This window comes from Mauremys mutica, chromosome 11 (assembly GCF_020497125.1).
Source record: "Mauremys mutica isolate MM-2020 ecotype Southern chromosome 11, ASM2049712v1, whole genome shotgun sequence".
In the NCBI taxonomy this organism is placed as follows: Eukaryota; Metazoa; Chordata; order Testudines; family Geoemydidae; genus Mauremys; species Mauremys mutica.
Genome location: NC_059082.1, coordinates 4,547,160 through 4,572,607, shown reverse-complemented (window position 1 = coordinate 4,572,607; position 25,448 = coordinate 4,547,160). Strand labels below are relative to the sequence as shown.

Sequence of the window (25,448 nt, the reverse complement as noted above, 5' to 3'; positions counted from 1 at the left end):
ACTTTCTCAGTGACAAGGTAGGAGGAGGTGCGGAACCCAGGCCTGCCCACTACTCTGGCTCCTGACCCAGGGACCCTGTAGATGGCAGCCCTGTGCTGCATCCCCTCCAACCTCTCAGTTTCTTTCCCTGGGACACGTCCCTGCGGCCCTTGGCACCTCATTGCCCTTGCCTCAGCCTGCAGATCCCTGCAGCCCGCCAGGATTTGCCTTTAGCTCCCTGGGTCTCTACCTGCAGCACTGCTCTGTCTGGGGTGCTTGCTACCTTCAGCCTGCAAGGCAGTCAGTCTTCCTCCCTCCTCAAGCTCCAGGAAGTGACTGAAGCAGCTGTGGTCTGCAGCCCTTCTTATATGGGCCAGCCTGGCCCTGACTGGCTGCTCCTCTCAGCCCCTCTCTGATTGACTGCCTCCTGTGCAGCCTCCCAAGGCTCTATTAACCCCTTAGAGCCTAGTATGGGGCAGGTGCCCCATCACAAGGGTTTATATCATACTTGCATTACTTTGTAATAAACTCTGAAGGCAAGTCTGTTCATATCCATATCCACATTACTATACAGTATAAAATTTCCTTATGTATGTGCCTATCTACAAAACATGCATAAACATCATGTGGAAACTGGTGGATCATCTACAAAGTTTTATTGTACATAAATTCATTTTTCTGCTCAGTTGTTTTTAGACATAGATGCCTTGAAATACTTTGCTGTTTGGAAATATTATAGGGAAACTGGTTTTCCAGCAAAAGTGTTAATGTGAAATTAGTTATATACAGGTTGCATATATGTATAAAGGTAATTTTGCAGGTTCTCAAGTTATTTAATTTTTTCCCTCATGCAGAGCATATCATGTCCCTAGTGGAAAAATACTGGCAGTAAAGGTAAGCTATTTTAGTAATTTTCTGGGGTTTTTGTTTTATTTTTTAATCTTGACTTTGGTTTCTTTCCTCTTCCTTTTTATAATTATCAGACCTTAATTTGCTTCATTGCATTAAACAACCACAGAACTTTACGTAGGGAAATCGCATTGCATAATCTAACAAATCAGAATGACCACAGAGCTCCCAGATGACCAGGTTTCACATGGTGGTAACTGGGGGATTATTCTGCATTGTGCTTCAGGCACCACTACATTTCCCCCCGCCGCCATTTAGGTTAAGTGGGTAAACCTGAGAATAGCTGTGGTGTACCATGGGGATAAAAACCAGTTGGCAATGATTCTGCTTTACCACCTGAATCCTAGAATTACAGAAATAAGTGGTAGAAAGGTCTCCTAGGTCATCCTATTTGTTCCTCTGCTGATGCAGAAGCATTCTGTAGAGTATATTCTCATGTGCTTTGTGAGATGATTATTTCCCTTGGGAGATTATTCTGCTTTCTAAGAGATCTTGCTGTTCTGAAAATTTTCTTCATAGTCTTCCTAAACTTTCCTTTGATCATTTGTATCTAAGCGTGGATTTCCCTGTGTCAGCATTTTTAGAACCTCCACTGAAAGTTACTATTGAATTACTATTATTTATTAAAATAAGTGACAATCTGGACCGAAGTTTGACTGAAAGCTGTTAACAAATAATGAAAACTATTTCTGATTCCACTGCACCAAGTCGGCATATGTAGAGCTGAATAACAAATACAATTTTATATTTTAAAACAAAATATTTGAAAATAAGTTCCTCCTTTACTTATCAGCCAAGCTCTAAACATAGGGTTTTTGTGATACCACTAAAACTTAAAAAAAGTCCAAAAAGTTCAGGAAGACATTTTCCTTTTAGTGTTTGTTATGGTTTGGCAACTTAAATAGGTAATTAAAAAAAGAAAAAGTTTACTTAAATTAATTTATGGAAAAATTACTTAGAAATTTATGTACGATTAAGGTTTTCGTTAGGACTCTCTTTTCTCCCATCCTATATCTAACCAATGCTTTTTCTAACATCGCTGAATTGTTGAATTTTATTTTGCGGGGGCGGGGGAGGGTGCATTTGCAGCCTAGCTTCTGAAAGCAACATGGCCACAGTTTGCTCGTGTGAATTGAAGTAAATGGAGCTTCTGGTTATGGGCCTGTGCTATAAGACCTCCATAAGGGAATGCTCACTGACTTCAGCATGTGTTCCATGCACTGAGGGCTTCAAGGATTGGGCCCTGGTTTTCTGTGCTTTCAGTCATGTATATTTTAATAACATTTCCCAGCTTTGCCTCTGACTTTTTCTGTGGGGCAGATAAAAAATCCTTTTGTATTTCATGTAAAAAAGATGAAATACATAATTACGTATTTTGATATGACCCTCTGAAAATTCCAGTGCACATGAGAAGAGCAAATGTTTGCTGACTCCCTTTCTCAACTGGCTCTCTGAATGCAGGAAATGTTTGAAGTCTAATGAATCTCTGAATGAGAGCCCAGGACGTGGAACTCAGAGAGGAGATGAACTCAACAAATTTTGTGCATGCACACCGAACAAGCGTCTTTTTTTTTTTTAATTTTCAAGTATTGTGTTTGTCATTGACAAAACCCGTGACAATCAAATGGAAAAGACAAGAATTTGCCATAGTCACAATAAACAAACATGGGGATGGTTTTGTATAAGTAATTCTGAACAAGAATTTTAACAGGAAAAGACTTTTTTAATTTTTTTTAATGTGCGGCTGAAAATGTTCTTCCCCAAGATTATTTCTCTTTTAAAGGCTAAAATGTTTGCCTGTTGAACTCTGCCCCCATCTCTCACTGTGTGGGATCCTGCCTCTTTCCATGTTCCTGCTCCCTTGAGAGAGATCTCTTCCAAGCCACTTACAGAGGAGCCTCCCTCCATCCCAGCCCTGGCACAAAGTTACTCAGGCTTCTTTCCCCATAGCCTGATCTCCTGAAGCATGTTGCCACTATCCCACTATGAGAACAGTCAGAAATTGTCTGCAAGAGGTGGTGGAGCAAGTGAGGGCACAGTTCTTGGAGGAGGGAGGGGCTTGTCAGGATTAACTACATGCAAGAGAGACTGATCCCCCCACCTTTCATTTGCAAGAAAACCTTTCCCTCCAAAGAACCTCACCTGGTTGTTTTCCTCAAGCCCTAAGGAGTTGACCAGTCTCCAAGGGTTAGTTAGTATCTTGTGGGTTTGTTAGCCTGGATTTTGATTGCTAAATGTTACTACTTTGATTGTCCTTATCAATATTAATTAAAATGTTCGTGTTCTCTGCCCTTTCAAAAATTATATTGCGGGACGTGCATATTGTCGTGTTTATAATATCATGGTTGCAAACATAGGAATCAGGAAACCTGCATCTCTGTCCCCGTTTTGTCACTAATTTGCTCTGTCACCTCGAGCAAATCACTTACCCCGACTCAGTTTCCCCATCTAAAAAATGATGTTAAGACCTTTGTCCTGATAAAAATGTTGTGAGGATTGATCAGTGTAAAGCAGACAAATAATAGAGGACACTGTCATCTCTGAATGGAAAGGGCTACAAATGTGTAAAGTTATTCTTACATGAGTATATTTCTGTTAAATGTAAATATTACATAATGATTTGACAACCCAGGTTAACACTTGTGAAACCTGTTGATTAGGTGCTTTGTGCTGATGGATAGACTTGAAAATTGCAAGTAGACTGAGCAGAAAAAAAATACATGTTTCAGAGAACTGAAGCCCTCTACACCATTAGAGTTTTCCATAAAAACTTTTCAGCTAGATAATGCATGGAGGATTTAATAGATTTCCTAATATTACTTATTTTCTAATTGGGGAAAAAATCCATCTAAAAGTGGATGAAAAATCCTAGCATTGTGTGTATTGTGGCTGACTGCCATTCTTCAGCTGCTTTAGTATTTGCTGCTCTTAAACTAGCATTTAAATGGACCATTTGATTAATCATTTGTATACTGACTATAATACTCCCAAATTTCCTTTGAGTTGTACATACTGTAAAAGACAATTATGTCGCCACAGATTAAATAAGTGAATTAAAACAGAATAGCAGCTTAATTTGACCTGTGATTTTGCTCTCGTTCCCTTTAGTGGAACGTATGCCACTCCAGCAAATAGATGAAGTCATCCATGACAGCTTGTGATGAATTGCCGTATTTATACTGGATATTTTAATAGCCTCACACTAATTTAAATTGAGCACAGAGTAAATTATAATTCAGTCACTTGACTGCTTGTATTTAACTTGACAACTCATCCTTATTTGTCCTGGAGGTGTAGTGGAGAGCAGAGGAAATGTGCACAGGTATTTCTCTTGGATTTAACCCTTCCTATTTGAAATGTTAAGTATTCAAATTCTCATATGTTTTACACTGCTTAGCATGTTTATAGATGGCTTTATTTTAAGCAGGGGAGTTGATATTCTTAATACTACTGTCATCATTGGGGCATTCTGTCATCCTGTCCGGAGGGAAGGAGCGTGGTGTGGTTCAAGGGCCAAGGCTAGTAGACAAGAGATCTAGGTTCAATGCAGATATTACACAGAGTAGCTGTGTGACCTTAGGTAACTCACTTAAGGTATGTCTACACTGCAATTCAACACCCGTGGCTGGCCCATGTTAGCTGGCTTGGGTGCAGGACTGTAAAACTGCAGTGTAGACAGGCTTCAGGTAGAGTGAGGGTGTGTGTGTGTTGCATTTCTGCCTTTTGCTCCCTCTTCTTATTTGTTTCCTGGTTCTTTCTCCCTGAATTCAGTGTTCCAGTTCCTTTCCCTGTGTGTGTGTGTGTGTGTGTGTGTGTTCATAGAACCATTCTGTGCCTCAGTTTCTCATCTGCAAAATGGGAATACTACTACTTTCCTACCATGGAGTGGCATGAGGCAGAATTTAATAATGCTTATGAGCTGCTCCGATACTCCACTGTTAAGCATCATAGGTATGTCATTAAATAAAATGCCTCCTTCCCAGAACTCTCCTCTATAGCTCCACTTGTGGATCATCATCTGCTAATTTTGGGAGAGCCGCAGTTGGGTCAGACACTTCTGATCCACCATTCCCACTCTGGCTTTGGCTTTTCTAGAAAGTAGATAGTTGCAATTAACACCTGAGTTTTTCCCCATTTGTCAGGAATGGCATGGTGTTAAATCATGTTTTTTTCTGCCTTGGGAAAAATTAGTTAGTCCCAGTTTAAGGCGTTTTCTGTGTTAAAAGCTGCTTTGTTAATGCACACCACATTACACTTCATTTTAGTTACTTATTCAACTTGTGGTTACATATGACAGTAAATTTGTGTATTAATTTAAGGTTATACGAATTAAAAAGTAAAACTGCAGTGGGCATAATACTAATATATGTAATTATAATACTGACTATTGTGATGTTTGTATACATTTTTGTTTGATATTTTCTCAAGAAGATATACATGTTATGACTCATTTTAGTTTTCAATATTATATATTGAAAAAGTTGAAAACACTTGATTATATGAAAATGACAGTAATGGAGAGTAGTGTGCATGAAGCAATAAGCAGTCAGAAGCATGCATTGCAGATACCAGTCCAAGTCTGTTTGGCGGTGTAGCATTCTGCAGCAGAAGACCAACTTGATATAGTGGCTAGATCGAGCCGATTCCTCAAGTTTGAATGGATGTATCCAAAAGTTGAAAAGATGCTTTCTGTGCTTGAAGAACTTGTTGATGCAGTTGTTTCCCCCAGTTTTCCAGTTTAAACCAGGCTTAAGCTGGTAATTACCTGTCCTAAACTGATTTTCCCCAGGAAATTGCCAACCCTGCCACATATTAAGGATTAACGCACAACTGTTTCCTTGAAATCAGTTGAACCGTTCTGCTCCTATATGTGAAGAATGGTGCTGAGTAAATTCACAGCGAGTTAATTTATACTTGATTAATTTAACCTCTCTTTCTGCTCTCAATATGTCCCAAAGGAGCAGGTCACAATTTTTCCTTTCTTCGCCACACCAGTCCTTTCAGAGCTGCTGCAGGGTTTATTGGCTGCGTGTAGAGTTTAAATTTCATTTTCTTTCAGCTCATTCAAGCCAGGTGCATTGCAGTTGTGAAGGGTGCTGCCAGATCCTTATTTATTTTGCTTGTGTGTCAGTAGTAATGGGCATGGGAAATTATGTCCTCTTGGTGTATTAAGCAGTGTCCCATCCCACATAGACCTCTGCCACCTTCAAATTTGCTATCTGCAAACAAAACCTAGTTGTTGCAAGGGAACTATGCACAAAAGGAGCATGAGCACAGACAAAGAGAAATCAAAGACAAAGAGAAAGCATGAGGTGGTTGAGTTGAGGATCCTGACAAAAGGCAGAAAGGAGAGCAGCAGAATACGGACCCTGGACTTGAGAAAAGCAGACTTTGACTCTTTCAGGGAACTGATGGCTGCTGTGATTGCAGAGCCTTTGGCCATTATCTTTATAAACTTGTGGCGATCGGGGGAGGTTTTGGACTATTGGAAAAAGGCAAATATAGTGCCAATCTTTTAAAAAGGGAAGGAGGAGAATCCGGGGAACTACAGACCTCACCTCAGTCCCTGGAAAAATCATGGAGCAGGTCCTTGAGGAATCCATTTTGAAGCACTTGGAGGAGAGGAAGGTTATCAGGAACAGTCAACATGGATTCACCAAGGGCAAGTCATGCCTGACCAACCTGATTGCCTTCTATGATGAGATAACTGGCTCTGTGGATATGGGGAAAGCGGTGGGCGTGATATACCTTGACTTTAGCAAAGCTTTTGATACAGTCTCCCACAATATTCTTGCCAGCAAGTTAAAAAAGTATGGATTGGATGAATGGACTATAAAGTGGATAGAAAGCTGCCTAGATCGTCGGGCTCAATGGGTAGTGATCAATGGCTCCATGTCTAGTTGGCAGCCGGTATCAAGCGGAGTGCCCCAGGGGTCAGTCCTGGGGCTGGTTTTGTTCAACATCTTCATTAATGGTGTGGATGATGGGATGGATTGCACCCTGAGCAAGTTCGCAGATGACACTAAGCTGGGGGAGAGGTAGATACGCTGGAGCATAGAGATAGTGTCCAGAGTGACCTAGATAAATTGGAGGATTGAGCCAAAAGAAATCTGATGAGGTTCAACAAGGACAAGTGCAGAGTCCTGCACTTAGGATGGAAGAATCCCATGCACTGCTATAGGCTGGAGACTGACTGGTTGAGGCGCAGTTCTTAAGAAACGGACCTGGGGATTACACTGGATGAGAAGCTGGATATGAATCAACAGTGTGCCCTTGTTGCCAAGAAGGCTAGTGGCATATTGGGCTGCATTAGTAGGAGCATTGCCAGCAGATCGAGGGATGTGATTATTCCCCTCTATTCAATGCTGGTGAGGCCCCATCTGGAGTATTGTGTCCAGTTTTGGGCCCCCCACTACAGAAAGGATGTGAACAAATTGGAGGTGGGGGGCGGGTTCCAAAGAGGATGGATGTAGACTGTTCTCAGTGGTACCAGATGACAGAACAACAAGTAATGATCTCAAGTTGCAGTGGGGGAGGTCTAGGTTGGATATTAGGAAAAACTATTTCACTAGGAGGGTGGTGAAGCACTGGAATGGATTACCTAGGGAGGTGGTGGAATCTTCATCCTTAGAGGTTTTTAAGGTCAGTCTTGACAAAGCCCTGGCTGGGATGATTTAGTTGGGGTTAGTCCTGCTTTCAGCAAGGGATTGGACTAGATGACCTCCTGAGATCTCTTCCAACCCTAATCTTCTGTTGTTCCGATTCTATGTTCGGATTTAGGGGAGGACATGCAGCCTTTTTTTCCCCACTTTTGGCCCAATTACAGTGCTGAAAGCCCTAAATAGAATGGTGTTATTCAGATGATAAATTATGATTAAACATATGTTCCTCTTTAGGTTTTCTAAAGTCATGCCAACCAGCTCCAGCTCAGACACAATGGAACCGTGCTGGTCAAAACAGCCAGTTATACGTGTTTGAATACAGTTAAAAGTAGCCTCTCTAATAATGTGGAAAATGCAACATTTACTGTGGCCCCTATGTACTGGCTGCCTAATCTAGTGTTTCCTGGCGATGCCTTCTGGACTGTCACAGCAGAGCTGGCATGTGACTTTTGTAACTTTTTTGTTTTAGGTTCCCCATTCATCATTTATTTGTTTGGAGTATATGGGGATGAAGTACATGCAGAAGTTGTAGGGTTATCCCTTTGCAGGTCATCTTTAACATTATAATGCAGAGTCTGTATGTAATTATAGTTTAATTCAAAACAATAGGATGCCAGGTTTTGGGTGAGTGGATACTGGTGTTGTGTTTGAAACCAACCATGCTAACTAGTCAGTGTTTAGGTCAGTGAAAGCTTCAGTGAAGAGAGCAGGGAGACTTTCTATTGCCCTTGGTATGTAATACAAGAAAATTAATCTTTATATATTTGAAGTAGGATTAAACTAAATTAATATGTGAATGGGTAAAACTGCTTCAGTGTTCCAGCAAATTATTTTAAGTTTTTCAGACTGAAAAATGTAAGTGAATATTGCTGGCAAATGACTATTGATCTAGAGAAGTGTGTTAAATGTTTCTTGGCAGCCCTATATTAGAGTTACAATTTAGTTTAGTGAGAGCTTTTATAAACAACCCTAAAGCTAACTCTTGATAGGAACTATGCTTTTTTCTTTTACACGGACATCAATACTATAAAATGTATGTTTGGAAATGGTCTCTCTCTCTTTATTTTGTTTCATCAGCAGTATATGCAACACATAATTTGTGTACTGTTAATTCTGCAAAAGTACTGCTTTTACTCTGTAGTTCTAACTCTAAGATAGCATATGGGTGGGGAAAGTAAGACTAAGGATAACTTGCCTTTAGTGTCAATCAATTTCAAATGTATTAGTGTAGCATCTTAGTAATTAACTAGAACACTCAACAAAATTAGCACAAATATTTGTCATCACAATACAAAAGATAAAATAACAGGTTCAACTCTTCTCCTAAATTCAAATGACACGTTTAAGACGCCCCATAAAATAATAAACAAAATTAAATTACAAAAGCTGAGAGTAAGTTGACCTGTTTAGGCCACAAAGAAAATTAACTTCACACAATTCTTTCCTTGTTTTTGACACCACTAAGGCAAATAGAGCAACTGCCTATATAACTGACCTATTCATGTTACATAACAAGTATTCTAATTTTTTAACCAATGGTGCAAAAGGCTGCTGCGCCAAGATTGAAGATAGCTATTTATTTCTCCAAAGACAATAAAAGTTACAAAATAATGAGTGTGGCAAATCTTCAACCTGGCTAGACCCACATGGGTCATAAATGGTTATGCCTTTCAGTGCCTCCCTTTCATAGGCACTGACTGTATTGTTTGAAAATGGAGAGCCATAAAAGCACTCCTTAGCTTCTGCTACTTATTCAGAACTTCCAAGGTATTACTCGAATTTCTAGATGGTCTTTAAATGAGGGAGTTGCGGAGACATATTGGTTGTGTTAACATCAGCCATATTCAATCATTCTCAAATAATCTTCAGCTCTAAGCTTAATTCAGATGTTCACGTATTTACTTAAATTCCTGATCAAACCTAGTACCAAAACCACCCAAGAATGAAGTTCTCAGTGAACTTGCAAGAGCCAGGGAAACTTAAATTTTACACCTGTTAGGCGGTTACTCCAGACATAAGCTTGGCATCCAATGTAAATTCGTATTGTTCTTGTGGTATGTGTCATTGTGGATTCCACTGTAGGTAAATACATGCACAAGTTAGAGTCTTTTGAATAGCCTTGTCATTTGGGGCTGTGCATGTACCCTGTGCCTCCTTACGCTCCTATACAAAGGTGTAAAGGGTGGGTCTGCCATGGACCTCCTTTGGTTCCCTCTTACCCCCTATGGTTGCAAGAAGGAAGCTGGTGAGTGTCTGACCCACTAGTTCCTATATTTGACTAAATTTCTCAAAATCTTCAATAAAAGCCCCAAGACTCTTCTGATCCATTGACATATGACTTCTGTGAATTATATCCACCCATCTGACTGAATGTTCATGTCAGACCCCCTGTACACTCCCACTCAGTGTGGCAGATTTGAAACTTGTGGGGTTCAAGTCCTGTCCCTTTTGCAATGGACTGATTTCACTGAAAGATGGGAATAGCGGTGCCTCTTCTGCTTAGGAGTGTCCGATGCACTGAGCATATACAATGCCTTTCATTCTCCCCAAGAATGCGTCGGTTGTGAGACCTGTGGCTGAAGCTTCATCTCCTGGAGCAATATTCGAAGGTTTCTTCAGGTCCTGAGGAGACTAGCTCCAGAATGCTGATCATGAACAAGCCAGTTTTATCAAACAACCCCAAAAATCAGCATCAAGACAAGACCTGGTATCGAGACAAGACCTGGCAATGGCACCGACGCCTCTGGCACCAAAGCTGACTCCACCAGTGCTACACAACATTCAAGGAAGAGGAAGAGATCGTTCTGTCCATCAACTTCTCTGGACAGACCACCTATGCCAGACTTCCAGGAAAAAAACACATGGGGGCAGAACAACTACAACAGCATCCTGTTTTGCCACCAAAGGGCCAGTCATACTCATTGCCCAATGAGGCATGTCTTTGGCACTATATCTGGTGCCAGGTGACTCCTTATGAGAATTGCTAAGATTCAGGCAATAGAGACTTCCTATTGCATATCAGAGAAAGCTTATAAGCCTTTCGATATTTTGACAGCTCCTGGGGCAGCCAGAATTGTGCTCCCCATAAATGGGGAACTGATGGACCTGAGCCATGTGGCAGATGCCAGCCATAATAACACTCACTGAAACGCGGGTAGAGAAGCAGCACCAGCTAGAGTTGGGAGAATAACTGGTTTTTTCGATTTGTTGGCAGTTCTGAAAAATAATAAAAAAATTAATTTGTGTCAAACTGAAACCAGTTTTTTTTTTCCAGCATTTTCGGTGAATCAAAGATGAAAATGTTTTTGTCTGGGATGTTGCCACAGGTCCTGCAGGACCACACGTGGAGGTTGGAGCCAGAGTATGTCTGGAAGGGACTTCCCTTCTTGACCCCACTCCCTGATGATGACACTCATCACAGACACTTCAGAGACAGGTTAGGGTGCCCCTCTGGATCATCTGCAGATGCAGGGGACCTGGTCTCAGGATGATTTGAAGCTGCATCTGAACGTCCTGGAGCTGAGGGTCATCCAGTGGCCTGCATTGTCGTAGAACTGGACAGACAACACATCCTGAATGTACTGCATATACAAGCAAGGAGGCACTCGCTTTTCCCCTTCATGCTGGGAAGCCATCAGACTATGCACTTGGTGTCCTCACCAGGGGCAAACCCTATTGGCTCTACTTCTTCCAGGAACCAGCAACAACCTGACAGACTTTTCAAGCCAGCATATGGTAACCAACCACAGGTGGTGACGGCAGATGTCCATCACAGCATCCATATTTTGCCAGTGGGGTATTCCCATGATAGAATTGTTTGCTTCAGAAGACATTTGCAAGTGCCCATACTTCTGCTCCAAAGGAGGCATAAGCCTGTGATTTTTGCCAGACATCTTCCTGCGATGGCGATCACCAGGCATCTCTCCTGTGACTCCCCTGTTCTCCAGGGTGATATCAAAAGTCAGACAGTTGATCCTAAGAGCTCCTTTCTGACTGCAGCAGTTTTGGTTCTGATTTTTTGCCCATGTTTATTCAGCCTCCCATCCATCTCCCATTCTGCCCAGATGTAATATCTGAGAACCACTGCCAGATATTGCACTCAAACCATGCACCTGACGGTGTGGATGTTGGCTGATTGAACATTGCTGACAGATTGTTCTCAACAAATTCAAGAAATCCTCATACAGAGCAAGAAACCATCTATTAAAGATCCACTCCTCCGAATGGAAATGAATCTCCATATGAGCACTCCAACAGAGCAGAGGCTCTGAAACTCAGGATACTCAACTACAAGCTGCATTTGCACATAGTCCTTGCAAATTCCATCTTGCAGCTATTTCGGCATGCTAGCTCCAATACAGTCATACTCATATTCTCACATCCAACAGTATTGAGATTCCTCAAGGACTTCCTGCTTACTTACCCACCTGTTAGAGACCTGCCTCCTACATGGAATGTCAACATTGTCCTCCTAACACAGGTGGCCAGTCTGAGCCTGAGAAGGAGCCAGAATTTACCAATGTACATTGCCAAAGAGCCACAGTAATACATCAGCAGGTCCCCGCACCGCCTGATGAGCTGTTTTGTTGCATGCAGGAGGCTCTTGGGGGAAGATGGAGGAGCGAGGGCATGGTAGGCTCAGGGGAGGGAGCATGAAGGAGTGGAGTGGGGGGAGGGCCTGTGGCAGAGCCAGGGGCTGAGTAGTGAGCACCCCCCGGCATGCTGGAAAGTTGGCGCCTGTAGCACCAGCCCTGGAATCAGTGCCTATACAAGGAGCCACATATTAACTTCTGAAGAGCCACATGTGGCTCCAGAGCCTCAGGTTGGCCACCCCTGTCCTAACGTTTATGGAGTCTCTGTTTGAGCCATTATTGGATTGTGTGATTAATCACTTTACCCTTATGACAGTCTTTCTGGTTTTCATCACCTCAGTGTGGAGGGTCTGCAAGCTCCAGGCCATTATGGCCAGACTTCCCTATGCATCTTTCACAGGGACAAGATGGTTCTGAGACCACACACTAAATTCATCCCTAAGGTTGTCTTGGAGTTTCACCTGAAGTAGTCAATTAACTTACCCATTTTCTCCCTAAAGCCACATTCAGTGCCAGAAGAGAAGAAGCTACCTTGGACATTTCCAGAACCTTGCTCTATTGTCACAAGACCAAAATGTTTAATCTTTCTCCTCATGTTTTTTTGGCTGTATCCCCTTGCTATTTTCCTCCTACTGTTACTCACACCTTCTTGTCAACTGTTGGAAATGGCCATCCTGATTATCACTACAAAAGTTTTTTTTCTCCTGCTGATAATAGCCCATCTTAATTGATTAGTCTCATTGTAGCTGGTATGGCAACACCATTTTTTCATGTTCCCTGTGCATATATATCTTCCTACTGTATTTTCCACTATATGCATCCTATGAAGTGGGTTTTAGCCCACGAAAGCTTATGCCCAAATAAATTTGTTAGTCTCTAAGGTGCCACAAGTACTCCTGTTCTTTTTGCATCTCATCAGCGAAAATCTATAAGTGGATCACTTAGTGCATCTCCTGTTATCAGTTAGGTGGCGAGCCTCTCCCTCCAGACATCAGGGCATATGCAGTGTCTTTGGCCTGCTTCAGAAACGTACAAGTATCTGAGATTTGCAAAGCAGCAATATGGAGCAAGCCATTGATATTGGTCAAACTTTACACCCTTGTCGTGGTGGTTAGTACTCATGCCAGATTTGAGAGAGCTGTACTTCAGTTGCTAGCTGACTAATGCAGCCGGTGTGCCTCATTCTCACTGTCCAGAAGGAGTACTGTTTGCCAGTCCTGTGCAGTGGGATCCATACTGACACATACTTGGAGACAATGGTAACTGTGGTTCTTTGAGATGTTGTAGTCAGTGCAGATCCCATGACCTGTCCTCCATCCCTGCTTTTTGTAGTCCTCAGCAGCATGGTCTTCAGACTGTGAAGGACTTGAGGGAGAGTCATTGCCCCTTATCCTTTGTACTGGAGCACAAGAAGGCACAGGACACATGCACGGCCCATGACATACACCACTATTCAAAATACTTGGACCTCCTGTGCATGGGGCGCATGTGCTCCTACAGTGGTACCCACACTGAGAATTCGTTCAAATGCTACAGCACTTCCTTAGAATGCGTAAAGTGTCTTGGCTACATTCTGCAAAGTTTATCAGGGTCCCAGAGTTTTAGGTGTTTTATGGCCAGCTGCAGTTGAAAAATGCTCACGCCAGGGCTGGAAATCAGTTGATCTGAACTCTGTCTACGCACCTACCACAGACTTGATTGATGTTATCTTTCTGTGCTCAAGCTTCCCTGTCTGTAAAATGAGGATAGTATCTTTTAGGTGTGGTTGAATATATATAAAAGTGCCGTAGTATCCTTGAGTTAAAGATGTCTTTATAAGTGCAAAGTGTTAAGCCAGGGGTTTTCAAATTAGGGGTCATGACCTCTCGGGGGTCAGGAGGTTGTTACATGGGGGTCACCAGCTGTCATCCTCCACCCCAGACCCTGCTTCGCCTCCAGCATTTATAATAGTGTTTAATATAAATTAAAAACTCTCTTTTTTATAAGGTGGGGGTCGCACTCAGAGTCTTGCTGTGTGAAAGGGGTCACCAGTACAAAAGTTTGAGAACCACTGTGTTAGGCGGTGCTGCCTAATACTGTTAGGGTAAAGTCTTCCTCCTAATCCTTAGGGAACGTGTGTGGCCAAATTTAGTCAGTTTAACCTGTGACTAACTTTTAAAAGTAATTAATTCTGTCCTTTTGGCCTCCAGTTTCCTTTCTCTGCCATTTCTGGCTCCCACATTCTCTTTCACATACAGACTATCAATATATGCAGTTGATTTTAATTCTATATAATTTACTTGTATTTTATTTCAGAACAGATAATGTTTCTCATGTTTATATTTTTAGCTCATACCTTTAGATATTACACTGGAACTCCAAAAGCAGATTATGTCGGAATTAGAAATCCTTTATAAGGTATTCTTTTTATAACACTTACTTCTAATTATTATGGTCTATAGTCTTTATGCAGAGGATTTTTAATAGGCTTTTTTCTTTTTACAGTGTGACTCATCTTATATCATAGGATTTTATGGCGCTTTTTTTGTAGAAAACAGAATTTCACTGTGTACAGAATTCATGGATGGTGAGTTGAGTATTTTGTGTACTCTTAATTGTAAAAAAAAATGTAATTGATAAAACATTTAAAGATGTATACTTTCAATGTATAGGAGAATATGATCATTTTAAAAAGGATGTTAGAATTACCACTTTACATTAAATATTTCATTATACATAATATTTTTCTGAATGTAATTTCATTTACTTTTATTGAAAATTTAAATAGAACAGAAATAAATGCTAGTTTAATCTGTGTTTTGATATTTGATTCTTCCATGCAATCTGTCTTCAGTGACAAAACAGCTGTTCTTTTCTTTTAATGTTTCAATAGCCAAAACAGATTTTCTTTTAAAGAAATCTATTAACCCAATGTCCTGTGTGTTTTCAGTGAAAATTGGTTCTTAATTGCAAGATAACGAATTATTTTCCAACACAGCTGTTTAGCTCTGCTGCACTCAGTTTCCTTGGGAGTGTACCCTTATTTTTTCCAGTATGAATCTCTTTCAGGCCTGTAGTACTCCCTAACCTGTGATCTGGTTCCACTGTCATTCTGGGGATTTATTAGCACTTTGACATTGAAATTTTGTGCTTTGAGATCCTTGGATAAAAGGCACTTTCAACAAGCAAAGTAATTTTATTAAAGCAATTTATAATCATTGCTATCCTCTGTCTATCAAGTCTGAGAGTCTCTCTTGCATGACAGATGCAGTCTTCCAGTGTCTAGCGCATGAAAACTCAAACATTTTCCAACATTCTAGTCTTAGTTTTATGTTGTCATTATGTCGCTGAAGCAATAATCCATGACGCGCTATGAATTTCTCACGAGCCAGCATTTTGTGGCATAGCTAGGTTTTTTACTAAGGTGCAGTTGAGTCAGATATGAAGACATAGAAGTTTTACAAGTAATTTATAATATAAATAGTCATGCAAAGATGGCTCTCGCATAGGACGTTTACGTAAAACAGATGTGTGTCAATGACCATTGTTGGCTACCTTCTTTTCTTTCTTCCATTGAGGATCGCAAATAAAGTTTTTTATATATTTCTGCTCATTACAATAATCTGTTTTACAGTCTAGATATGATCATTCTTTTTTGCTCTTCCCTTTGCTGTTCTGAAGTTCATTGCAACCCATTTACATACATGAGTTGTGGCTCTGATCTTCTATAAATGCTAAGTTTTATATATATATTTTTATATATATATATATTAATTCAACAAAACCCAGATGTGACGTTCATTGATGTTCTTGAACTATACAAACATTGACCAATGGGTTTGATTTTCAATATTTGGGTTCTCATTAACGTACTCAGAGGTTGAGACCAGGCTGCTGGAAACTTGTGTACAAATTGGTATTTACATTTGCATGTCACGTGGTGGGCATACCAAGTAGGGAAATATTTGGAAATGCTACAGAAATGCATATACTTACAGTCTGACAATCAGGGTCTGTAAGTGATCAGGCAAATTCAAATGCAATTAAAAAGTGACAGAAGTGTACCTATTTGTAAATGTTTGCTGTTCTGAGTTCTTGTATAAGGACAGTTAACCCTTTAAGATGTGCATCTTTCATAATGTTGCACAGCACTGGTATTTACTGACCATGCAAAAGTTACTTGGAATCATATTGGAAAAGAACTCTGGTCCATCTAATGCAGTGTGCATTCCCTCTGGCAATGAGCTGTAAATAATAATGTAAAGGAAGAACAAAACTCACATAATGGGACCTTGTCAAAGCTTTTGTTCAAAACTTTCTTATGGATGTGTAGGGCTGTAGATGAGGATGGAAACGTTTACCTCCTAGACCCTGCAAGTGAATAGCCCTTAAGCATGACACTTTTTAACCCCTAGTGACCATTTTTGACCAGCCTTCCTGTCTTGGAAGTTGTTTATAAATTGTTTATAAAGACGTGTGTGTATCCAGTCTCCTCTTTAAAAAATCCCATTGAACTGTGTCTCAAAAGTGTCCTATGGCAGTGAATTGCACGGATGGGTGTGTGAATAAGTACTTCCTTTGTGGAATAGCTAATCACAGATGGAGCTCTAAGGTTACCTCAACACTTGGCATCTGTATGTTTGGGGATACTTATGTATTAAGGGGATGCAGAGTAAAAACACACACCCAGTAGTATTGGTTCTCTGATGGACTTGAAAGCAAAGAAAACTACATGAATCAAGGTCTACAAATAGTGAAGTGCATAGGTTGAACTGCTTGACCTGGCTAATCCTGGCACCTTCCAATTGATCTTCAAGATCAGTGGGAACATAAAATGAGACTTTTCACTTTTACATCTGTAATAAACATGCTATTTTACTAAATAAAGATAGTGAAATACATTGTTGGATTGTTTTTTATTATCTCTGTCTTCTCTTTGGAAGTGCAGAGTACCCACAAATTCCACTGAAGTTGATGCAAGTCCTCAGCACCGTTAAAGATCAGGCCATGTTTGTTTAGGTGCCTACATGTGGATTTAGAAGCCTAACTTTAGGCTCCCAGTTTTGAACATTGACCACAATTTTTGTCCACTGTTTGTTTTGCTCAACAAAAATGTTTGGGTATTCTAAGATCAGTGTTCTCTGATTTCTTCCACTGCACTGTCTATAATCAAACTATTCACTTTTTAAGTACAAGACTTGGCTGCTGATGTGTGAGAAAAGACAATTTTTTTGCAGCAGTAAATGTACACTGCTCATAAGTGTGACCAAATAACAAGTGTGAAAAATCGGGGCAGAGGTGGGAGGGGGGGTAATAGGAGCCTATATTAAAAAAAAGCCCCAAATATCGGGACTGTCCCTATAAAATCGAGACATCTGGTCACCCTAGACTCATGAACATGAACAAGAATGACCTGAGCCTGTGAGTGGCCTTCCCTTTATGTGATGAGTGCTCTGAGCCTGATGTGTCATTTGAGATAATTACCTGTGAGATCTCAGCCAATCCACAAGCAAGGATCTAACCAAGGCAGGTATACAGGTTCCTAATGAAAGCAGCCACTTCAGTTTGCTCAATGTCGACACCCTGTTGGGGATGCTCCCTGCTACCTGGTAGTTCTGACAGACTGCTCCTTCCCCTGCTCCAGCTCACCTGGCTGTCCTGACACTTGACCTTCTGTGGTGTTGAATAGGCATGTGAGGCTGTGCTACCTTTCATCACACTGTGCAAGAGCCCATCTAAATTCAGTTTAAAAATTTAAGTCCAGTCTAATGCCTTGAACATAGGCACTCTACATTTAAAACCAAAACTTAACACACACATAAAAGGTTTAAGAGTGTTAGCCGTGTTAGTCTGTATCCACAAAAAGAACAGGGGTACTTGTGGCACCAGAGACTAACAAATTTATTTGAGCATAAGCTTTCGTGAGCTAAAACACAAATAAAAATACTTTTAAGAAAACAATGTTATGGCTGTGTCGGTCCCAGAATATTAGAGAGACAAGGTGGGTGAGGTAATATCTTCTGTTGGACCAACCTCTGTTGGTGAGAGAGACAAGCTTTTGAGCTTGTACACTCTCTAGAATTCAAGATGTTACCTCACCCACCTTATCTCCTTAAAGAAACGAGATAGAACAGTGTTAGTGGAGACCGGCACAAATACTGTATTTCCAAAGATGGAGAACATGAAGAAAACGGAGCAGCTCTTTAGAGTAACTATTACTCACATGACTAACAGTTGCAGAATGGAACAGGAGTCCAGAATGGATTAAGAATCCTGTGATTTTTCTCTGGACTCTTGCATTACAGAATGTCTTTTATGATTTTTAATTGAACCATAAACCAGGGTTAGGAGGTCAGACTAGATGATCATAACGGTCCCTTCTGACCTTAAAGTCTATGAGTCTACGGGCAAAGGGTGGGATTTTCAAAATTTCGCAGTGTTGGCCTAGCTCTGCTCAAGCTGGATTCTTTGGTAAAACCACATTGACTTTGATGCGAGCAGCACCTAGCAAATCTGAAAATCCCTCTTTGCATCTGTTTTATGCTTTGATTTACACCCTCACAAACCAGGAAATCAGAGCTGGCTCACCCTATATGTTGTTCGTCTATTTTACATCCTCAATTTTAAATTTGTTTTCCTGAACGAACTTTAACATTTTTAAATGTTTTTTCCCATCAATTAGGCATGAATTTCCAGAATAAATAATCTAATAAAAGGTAGGCCAGTAGAAACTGTGATTCCCAGTCTTCTGGGGATGCCTGGCATCCCATTAGCAACCAGGGTTCCCCATCTTCTCCACATACAATGGCTGGCCATACTGAGTTTTGGGCAGGTAGTAAATAAAGGAATATACTAGCAGAAGCTTTCTCTGTGTGCCTAGAAGCTCTTTCTGTTGCATCTCCAGACGTCCCTTAGTTCAGGGTTATGACTTTGAGGCGCAGTCAATCCTTACATGTTTGATCTGCAGGGGAAGTTTGATTTCAGGGGCGCGTTCCACTGTGCTACATACCAATAGTTGTTGATAGCATCAGTTGTACATGGCTTTTTATGACCAGGTGTTAGTGATGATTTTGACTTTGTAATCTGTTGTAATTCTTCTGAAGTCTTTATATTACTAAGAAGTAAATTAAGGTGTGCCAAACCTTGTTCAGTTCTCTAGAGTAAAGTCTGTTTTTTGCTTTCTGTCCTGCGATATGGATGTATTCTGAAAAGACGTTAGTAATATCTTTGCAAACGTGGGAAGAAAAGAGATGTTGAGAGCGCTGTCTCCTATGGTTGTTCAGAGAATGAATGTTGTTTAAGGTCGGTTACTTCTGACACTATTACTGTTATGTTGTTTATGGCATTTTTATTAATAACCAAAGGGCTAGAAAACCTTTAAATCTAGGGTAGTATTTGATTTTATATTAACTAATCACACTTTGTCTGTCTGTCCCTACAGGCGGTTCTTTGGATGTTTATAGAAAAATTCCAGAGCACGTACTAGGAAGAATAGCAGTAGCTGTAAGTATTTTTGTCTTTGATGGTTGTGTCATATACGTATCCAGTCTTAGATATGATTGTATGAAGTGTCCTCTCATTGGGCCTTTGTCAGAGTTCCCATCCTTTCTGTGCACTATTACAGCACTATAAGCAGCCGTAAGACCATGTGAAAATGGGACCATAGTGACATATTATGGTGGCTGCTCTTGTGCTTCTGCTGAACTGCTGCTGACTGACTCTTGTGTTTCAGCTCTTCTGGTCCTCTCTATGCACAAAGGCAGGTGAATCATTTAGATCTGCTCCTCAGGCCAAGAAGCTGTGACTAAACCTGATGGGAATCAAAGGCTTCCTATGTTCTGCTGCATACACCTGTTCTCAAGGTGCAGTGGCATCGTATGTTTAACCCCTTGTACAGTACAGTTTTTCCCCCACTGTTGATCTACTTCCTAAAGCAACAAGTAGGAGACCGAAGTTGCTCTCCTGGAAAAGCAAGTCCAAGCAAAACATGCCTATGGGGCATGTTGTATTCCCAACCCATTTCTGTGATCCTTCACACAAGTCATCTCTAGTAGGGGTGATTTAGCACTAATCCCAAGGGATGGGGAACTGAACCCTGTCCTAGGCAGGGATATAACCTCACTTCAGTTTGGTGGCAGAATTTTGACAAGGGGCTCCTGAGAGCCCCCTCTAGCACATCAGTGTGTCTCAGCAGCACCTGTGGGCTTCATCATGATAGAGAGTACAAGTGCATTGTTCCCTTGATTTTGGTAATGGTGTTGGCAAAATATGGAGTGACTTTTCTATTCTATAATCTGCTTTCAAAGCCTGAACCGAGGCTAATTGAACAACATCTTAGCGAACATCATGGGAGTGAGGGATACTGCTAAACAATTGCTAAATCTAAGAAATACTTTGATAACTTAAGCAGTTTAAAGCATAACAAAGTTATTCTATCATGTGCCATTTAATTAAGTGCTGGGTTTTCACATTCATTATACATCAAGCTGATAATTTAAATCCTTTAATCCAACACAGGCAGCTATTTAGTCTCTGTTCATTGTAATTCACAGCTCTACTTTCTCTCTGTTCTCTGCCCAGAATAATGAACAACCTTTTCCGATGACATTTTGTCTAAGTAGCTTCACATCTGCTCATTGTTCAGCCTGACCTCTTACCAAATCTGTTGTTGGCAAACATTCCCTGCTACTCACCTCAGATGGTTGACATCTGACATGTGTTGATCCTCCATCTGCCTGCACTGTGGTCACTGCATGGACTGGTAGTGGACAAATGAGCAGGCAGATTTCCTCACTCATAAGCCACAACAGGCATATCCAGCAGTGAGGATGGAGTTTGGAAGCTCTCTCTGCCCCCTTGCTAGTTCTCTGCATTTGTTGAGAACAGACAGAGAGAGGGAAACAAAAGCCCTTGCGTGCTGAGTAACTTCTCTGCAGCCGCAGTGTATCCTGCAAGTGCCCTGGGTGTGTGTTGTGTATTATTTGAATTACAGTAGAACCTAGAGTCCCAGGCATGGGTCAGGACCCCATTGTACAGTCACTGAATAAGCACGCACACAGACACACTATCCTTGCCCCAGGAGTTTACTGTTGTTGTCCAAAGGTCCCAGGGATTGCTAGCCTGGTATTTACATCCCTGTCCATGTAATGAGAGGGAAAGGAAAAGCAAAGGCTAGAGATTGGGACAGGAAAATACACAAATGTCCCAAGATTATATATTTTACTTAGACAAAATCTAAGACTCTTGTACTGAGAGAAGCATGAGCTGTTTTTGAATCTATAAATCTTCTTCCTATCTTCCATATGCACATGGCCGTTTATCCTTTATAGTCCTGAGAGCTGTACAACTTCAGTAGGCTGTAGAGTCTGCAAAAAATGTGCATGATGTGCACTTCAGTTAATTAAAATTAGTAAATGATTCCTCCTAAGTAAAACCTTCCCAGGAGCACCCAATACAGTATGTAGATCTTTACTGCATCAGTCAAGACTAAGGCCTGGTTTACCCTACAAAATTAAGATGGTTTAACTACATCAGTCAGAGGTATGAAAAATCCACACCCACGAGTGGTGTAGTTAAGCTGACTTAAGTCTCCGGGTAGACAGAGCTGGGTCAATGGAACAATTCTTCCATTGACGTAGTTACTGCCTCTTGGGGAGGTGGATTCTCTCTGCCGATGGGAAAATCCCTCCCGTCGGCATAGGTCATGTCTACACTGAAGCACTGCAGTGGCACAGCTGCAGTGGCGTGGCTGTGTCGCTGTAGCATTTTAAGCATAGACAAGCCCTGAGGCTTGGGTTTTGCTGTACCACTCCTGCCATGATGGGACATTCATTTATTCTGTTAAAAAAATGTGTGAATTTAGTGTCCAGGAAAGGTGCCAGACAGCCAGCCCTGGAAACTAATGCCTTATATACACCATACACCTGGAAATAACTCCAACTAGTCTAGGACACAATAGCCTGTCTGCCAAGCAACACCATTAGAAAAGAATATGTTACCTCTGTGCTCTGCTCGCTCTATTGAACAGTGAATCACATTCAACTGCATGTCTTAATCTGCTGAGCTACTTGTGGGATTCTCCCTTGGCAACCAGGACCTTCCATGGCACCTGCGGTCCAACGGTCAAAGGTGCTATCCACAGCCAGAGTAAGAAGGGAAGGGATAGGACCTTATTTTCTTGTAAGGGTCACAGATATCACAGTGATGTACTTGGTAGAAATACTTAGTAGGTATCCATAAAAGAGGTGCATTAGGGTAGCAACTGTGTAGTCTTACACATACTATCTCCTACCAATGTGACTAATCCCTGACTTGGCATGATCATCTCTACTGTTGAGAGAATAGTCTGCTGAGACTGCCAAATATTACCTGTTGAGGCCAGTTGCAATGGTACCTTTTCTGGTGTGGACACTTGTCCACTGGGAAGAAGACTGGGCACCAAACCCTTGCACTTATATACAGTTTAAGTAAAAATATTATTGACACTGTTCTGTATAGCATCTACAGTTTGTTTTTTTTGTTACTCCTGCCCAGCCATCCAAACATCATGTTACACTGTTCAGGGAGATGTGAGGCGCACAAGGCTTTTTTGATTCAAGTTGATCCTGCAAGAGTCCATTATCCATTCTTTTCTTTCCTAGAGAAGTTCTGCCTTGTCAGATACTGGGCTTTTTTTTCAGTATTAGTTATTTACCATGGATGTAATAAGATACAATAAGGATGAGAGAGTGGTGGAGAAAGGGCAGGGTAGTGGGAGGAATCTGAATAAAGACTCAACGAAAGAGAGCTGACTCATAGAGAAGACAGAGGGTGTTTAGTCGAAGGAAAGCAGTGAGAGAGAATGGAGGAAGCTGCCAGAAGTGAGCCTCGGGAGGAGAGAGCTGTCTTTGATTCCATCACAAAATTCTAGATCATTCTGCCCAGTGCAGCCTTGATGAGAAGGGGAACCTTTTTCTGTTTACTGTATTATTCACTTTATTCAGTGAATGGCTAGTGGTTTTTCCATGGGAAAAGGAAAAGGAAAATTTGAGAACCCTGAAAGAGGCAGGCTGTACTCCATCTTGCTAAACAATTTTCTACTACAGTGTGTATGCTTTCAGGCATCTCTGTGGCTGATACTGTTCTACCTTTGCTTGCCACTTCACACATTTATTTCCACCTCCATTTCTGAATTAGTGACATTGTGCACTGTATTTTTAGTGCTAATGTTGATTGAAGTTCTCCCTGAAAGGATGTGCACTTGAACTGTCAAGAGAGTGAGTGATTGACAGCAGGTAGAAGTACTTTTTGTGTCAAGGCTTTGTCAAGTCATTGTTGCAAAACCTACTTTACTGAATGCCAATAATACCTCCTAGATGTTCAATCAAAAGATACTTTATGCTGGCATCTTTTTAGAATAATGCTTAATACCAAAATGTCCATCCTTAATAGGAAAATGGCATCTCTTTAAATGTATGTTTTAGTGTTTCAGTGAATGACAATAATTTATGCTCATTTTCTTTATTCTGTAGCTTTAAAATATAGGTAACATAACAAAAACTCCTTGAATTTTCATGTACTCTGTTGCACAGATAATCTGAATGCGATAGTTTGTTTAATAGCAAGCTTTTTATAACCACTTATGTGGTGTGTGTACCTTAATAAAGAGATGTATAATAACTCTCAACTGTTGATTTTTTTCCCTAGCAAATGTTTGCTTTATTCCTGTACATGATAAATGTTCAAAATTCGTTACAGAACTTCTTTAAAATCTTTTTAAAGATTTTAAATTGTCTGAATATATGTTTAATGAAGAGAATAGCTTACTGTATCCAAAACTATATTTGTTGGGGACGTGGGAAAATGGCTGAAATACCATTCCTTATTTTTTTAGTATTGCTATAATTCTGGCAATTTTTGAAACAATGTGTAAATAGAATTCTACTGTTTTGCTTTTTGAAAGGCTAAAGTGAGCAAGGCCACACTGAGGGGGAGATATGGACTATGATTAAGGCTCTTTGTGATGGGTAATTACCATCTGAGGCCATGAGGCACTTGGTACTAGGGATGCAAGTTTAGCACTCTGAAAGTGCCATCTAGAGCAATTTAGTAGAGATCCAAAATCATTATTCAGTATACAAAAGAGGCTCAGGTTCCACTTGCATTATTTTGCTTACTGAATGAATGAGATTTCAGAACAATCTTCTAATCCAATAGGAAGACTGAAAATTAATATAATCTTATGCCTTTACATGCCATATAACAATTTTGACTTTTGTAAAGTTTCCGAGTCATTCACTTTAACGGAAACAATTTAATTTTATTTCAACCTCCTTAATGGCCAAAAAGAATTTTCATTGTTCTGCATGAAGAACACCTGTCACTTTCCAATCCATCTAAAATGGCCTGTTGTTCAGGAAAGTACTGGACAAAAATACCTACCTCAGTCAGGAAAATGAGTGGCAAGTCATTATAGACAGCAAATTTTGTAGGAAAATTTTTGCAATAAAATAATTGGCTGACACAGCAGAAATGTTCTGGAGAAGAAAAGTGTGCAAAAATAGAATCAGGTTTATTAGATGATCTTATAGATCTCGGGCTGCTGGAAAAAGCAGATCAGGAAAAAACCTTGGTGTGGCAGAAGGCAAGAAGTTACATTATTTGGGGGGGTGTTAATTACTTGGTTGTTTATTGGGATAGCTTTACAAAATCTAGAGAGAAGAGCCTATTTCTAAGTAACCTGTAGTACAGCATTGCGTTCCTGTGCAGTTGACTGAACAGCCTGTATAGTCATAGACTATTCTGAATGTAATCCTAGGAAAGAAATAAAGAGGATGGAAAATAAATGGTAATGCTTGGTGCATCTCAGATCTAATGGTTATCTTGCTGCTACATTTGAAATAAACATATGTAAATAATTCCATGTATGGAAGCATCCTGAGGTGTTAGTTTGAGGAATGTAGACTTAATGTATGCACAATGCCCTATGGAATGTTGATTGAAACCCATGTCAGATCTCAGAAAATGTGTCAGTAGACCTGAACTGAAAAACTGGGGGGAGATTGCTTCAAGTCAACCAAAAGGTTTTGAGTTGGCTCAGGGTTTTTCATTTATTTTTTTACTTTTCTGATTTGACAAAAATATTGAAAAAATGTGTTTGGGTTCAAATCAAACTCAGCCCTACTCACCACCTTGCAAGACTGAGCCCTTGCACAGGGTCTTCCACAGCAGGTTTTCATTTTGAGAGGATTTGATTCTAATTTCTAAAACTGATATGAAGTTTATATTATAGACCCTCAACACTGAGAATGTTAATGGCGTGTGCCAACAACTTTAATTTAAAAAGAAA

The 25,448-nt window shown here is 40.6% G+C and overlaps 1 protein-coding gene across 11 annotated transcripts in view; it reads left to right on the top strand.

Annotated features, from left to right (window-relative positions):
- Positions 1-25,448, top strand: part of MAP2K5 (mitogen-activated protein kinase kinase 5) — a 184,680-nt gene that overhangs the window by 57,551 nt on the left and 101,681 nt on the right. For all 11 annotated transcript variants that reach the window (XM_044979135.1, XM_044979133.1, XM_044979136.1 and 8 more), the window contains 4 exons: positions 834-873; positions 14,471-14,539; positions 14,627-14,708; positions 19,563-19,624. In XM_044979135.1, coding sequence (XP_044835070.1) covers positions 834-873; positions 14,471-14,539; positions 14,627-14,708; positions 19,563-19,624 — 253 coding nt within the window. The remainder of the gene's footprint in view (positions 1-833; positions 874-14,470; positions 14,540-14,626; positions 14,709-19,562; positions 19,625-25,448) is intronic.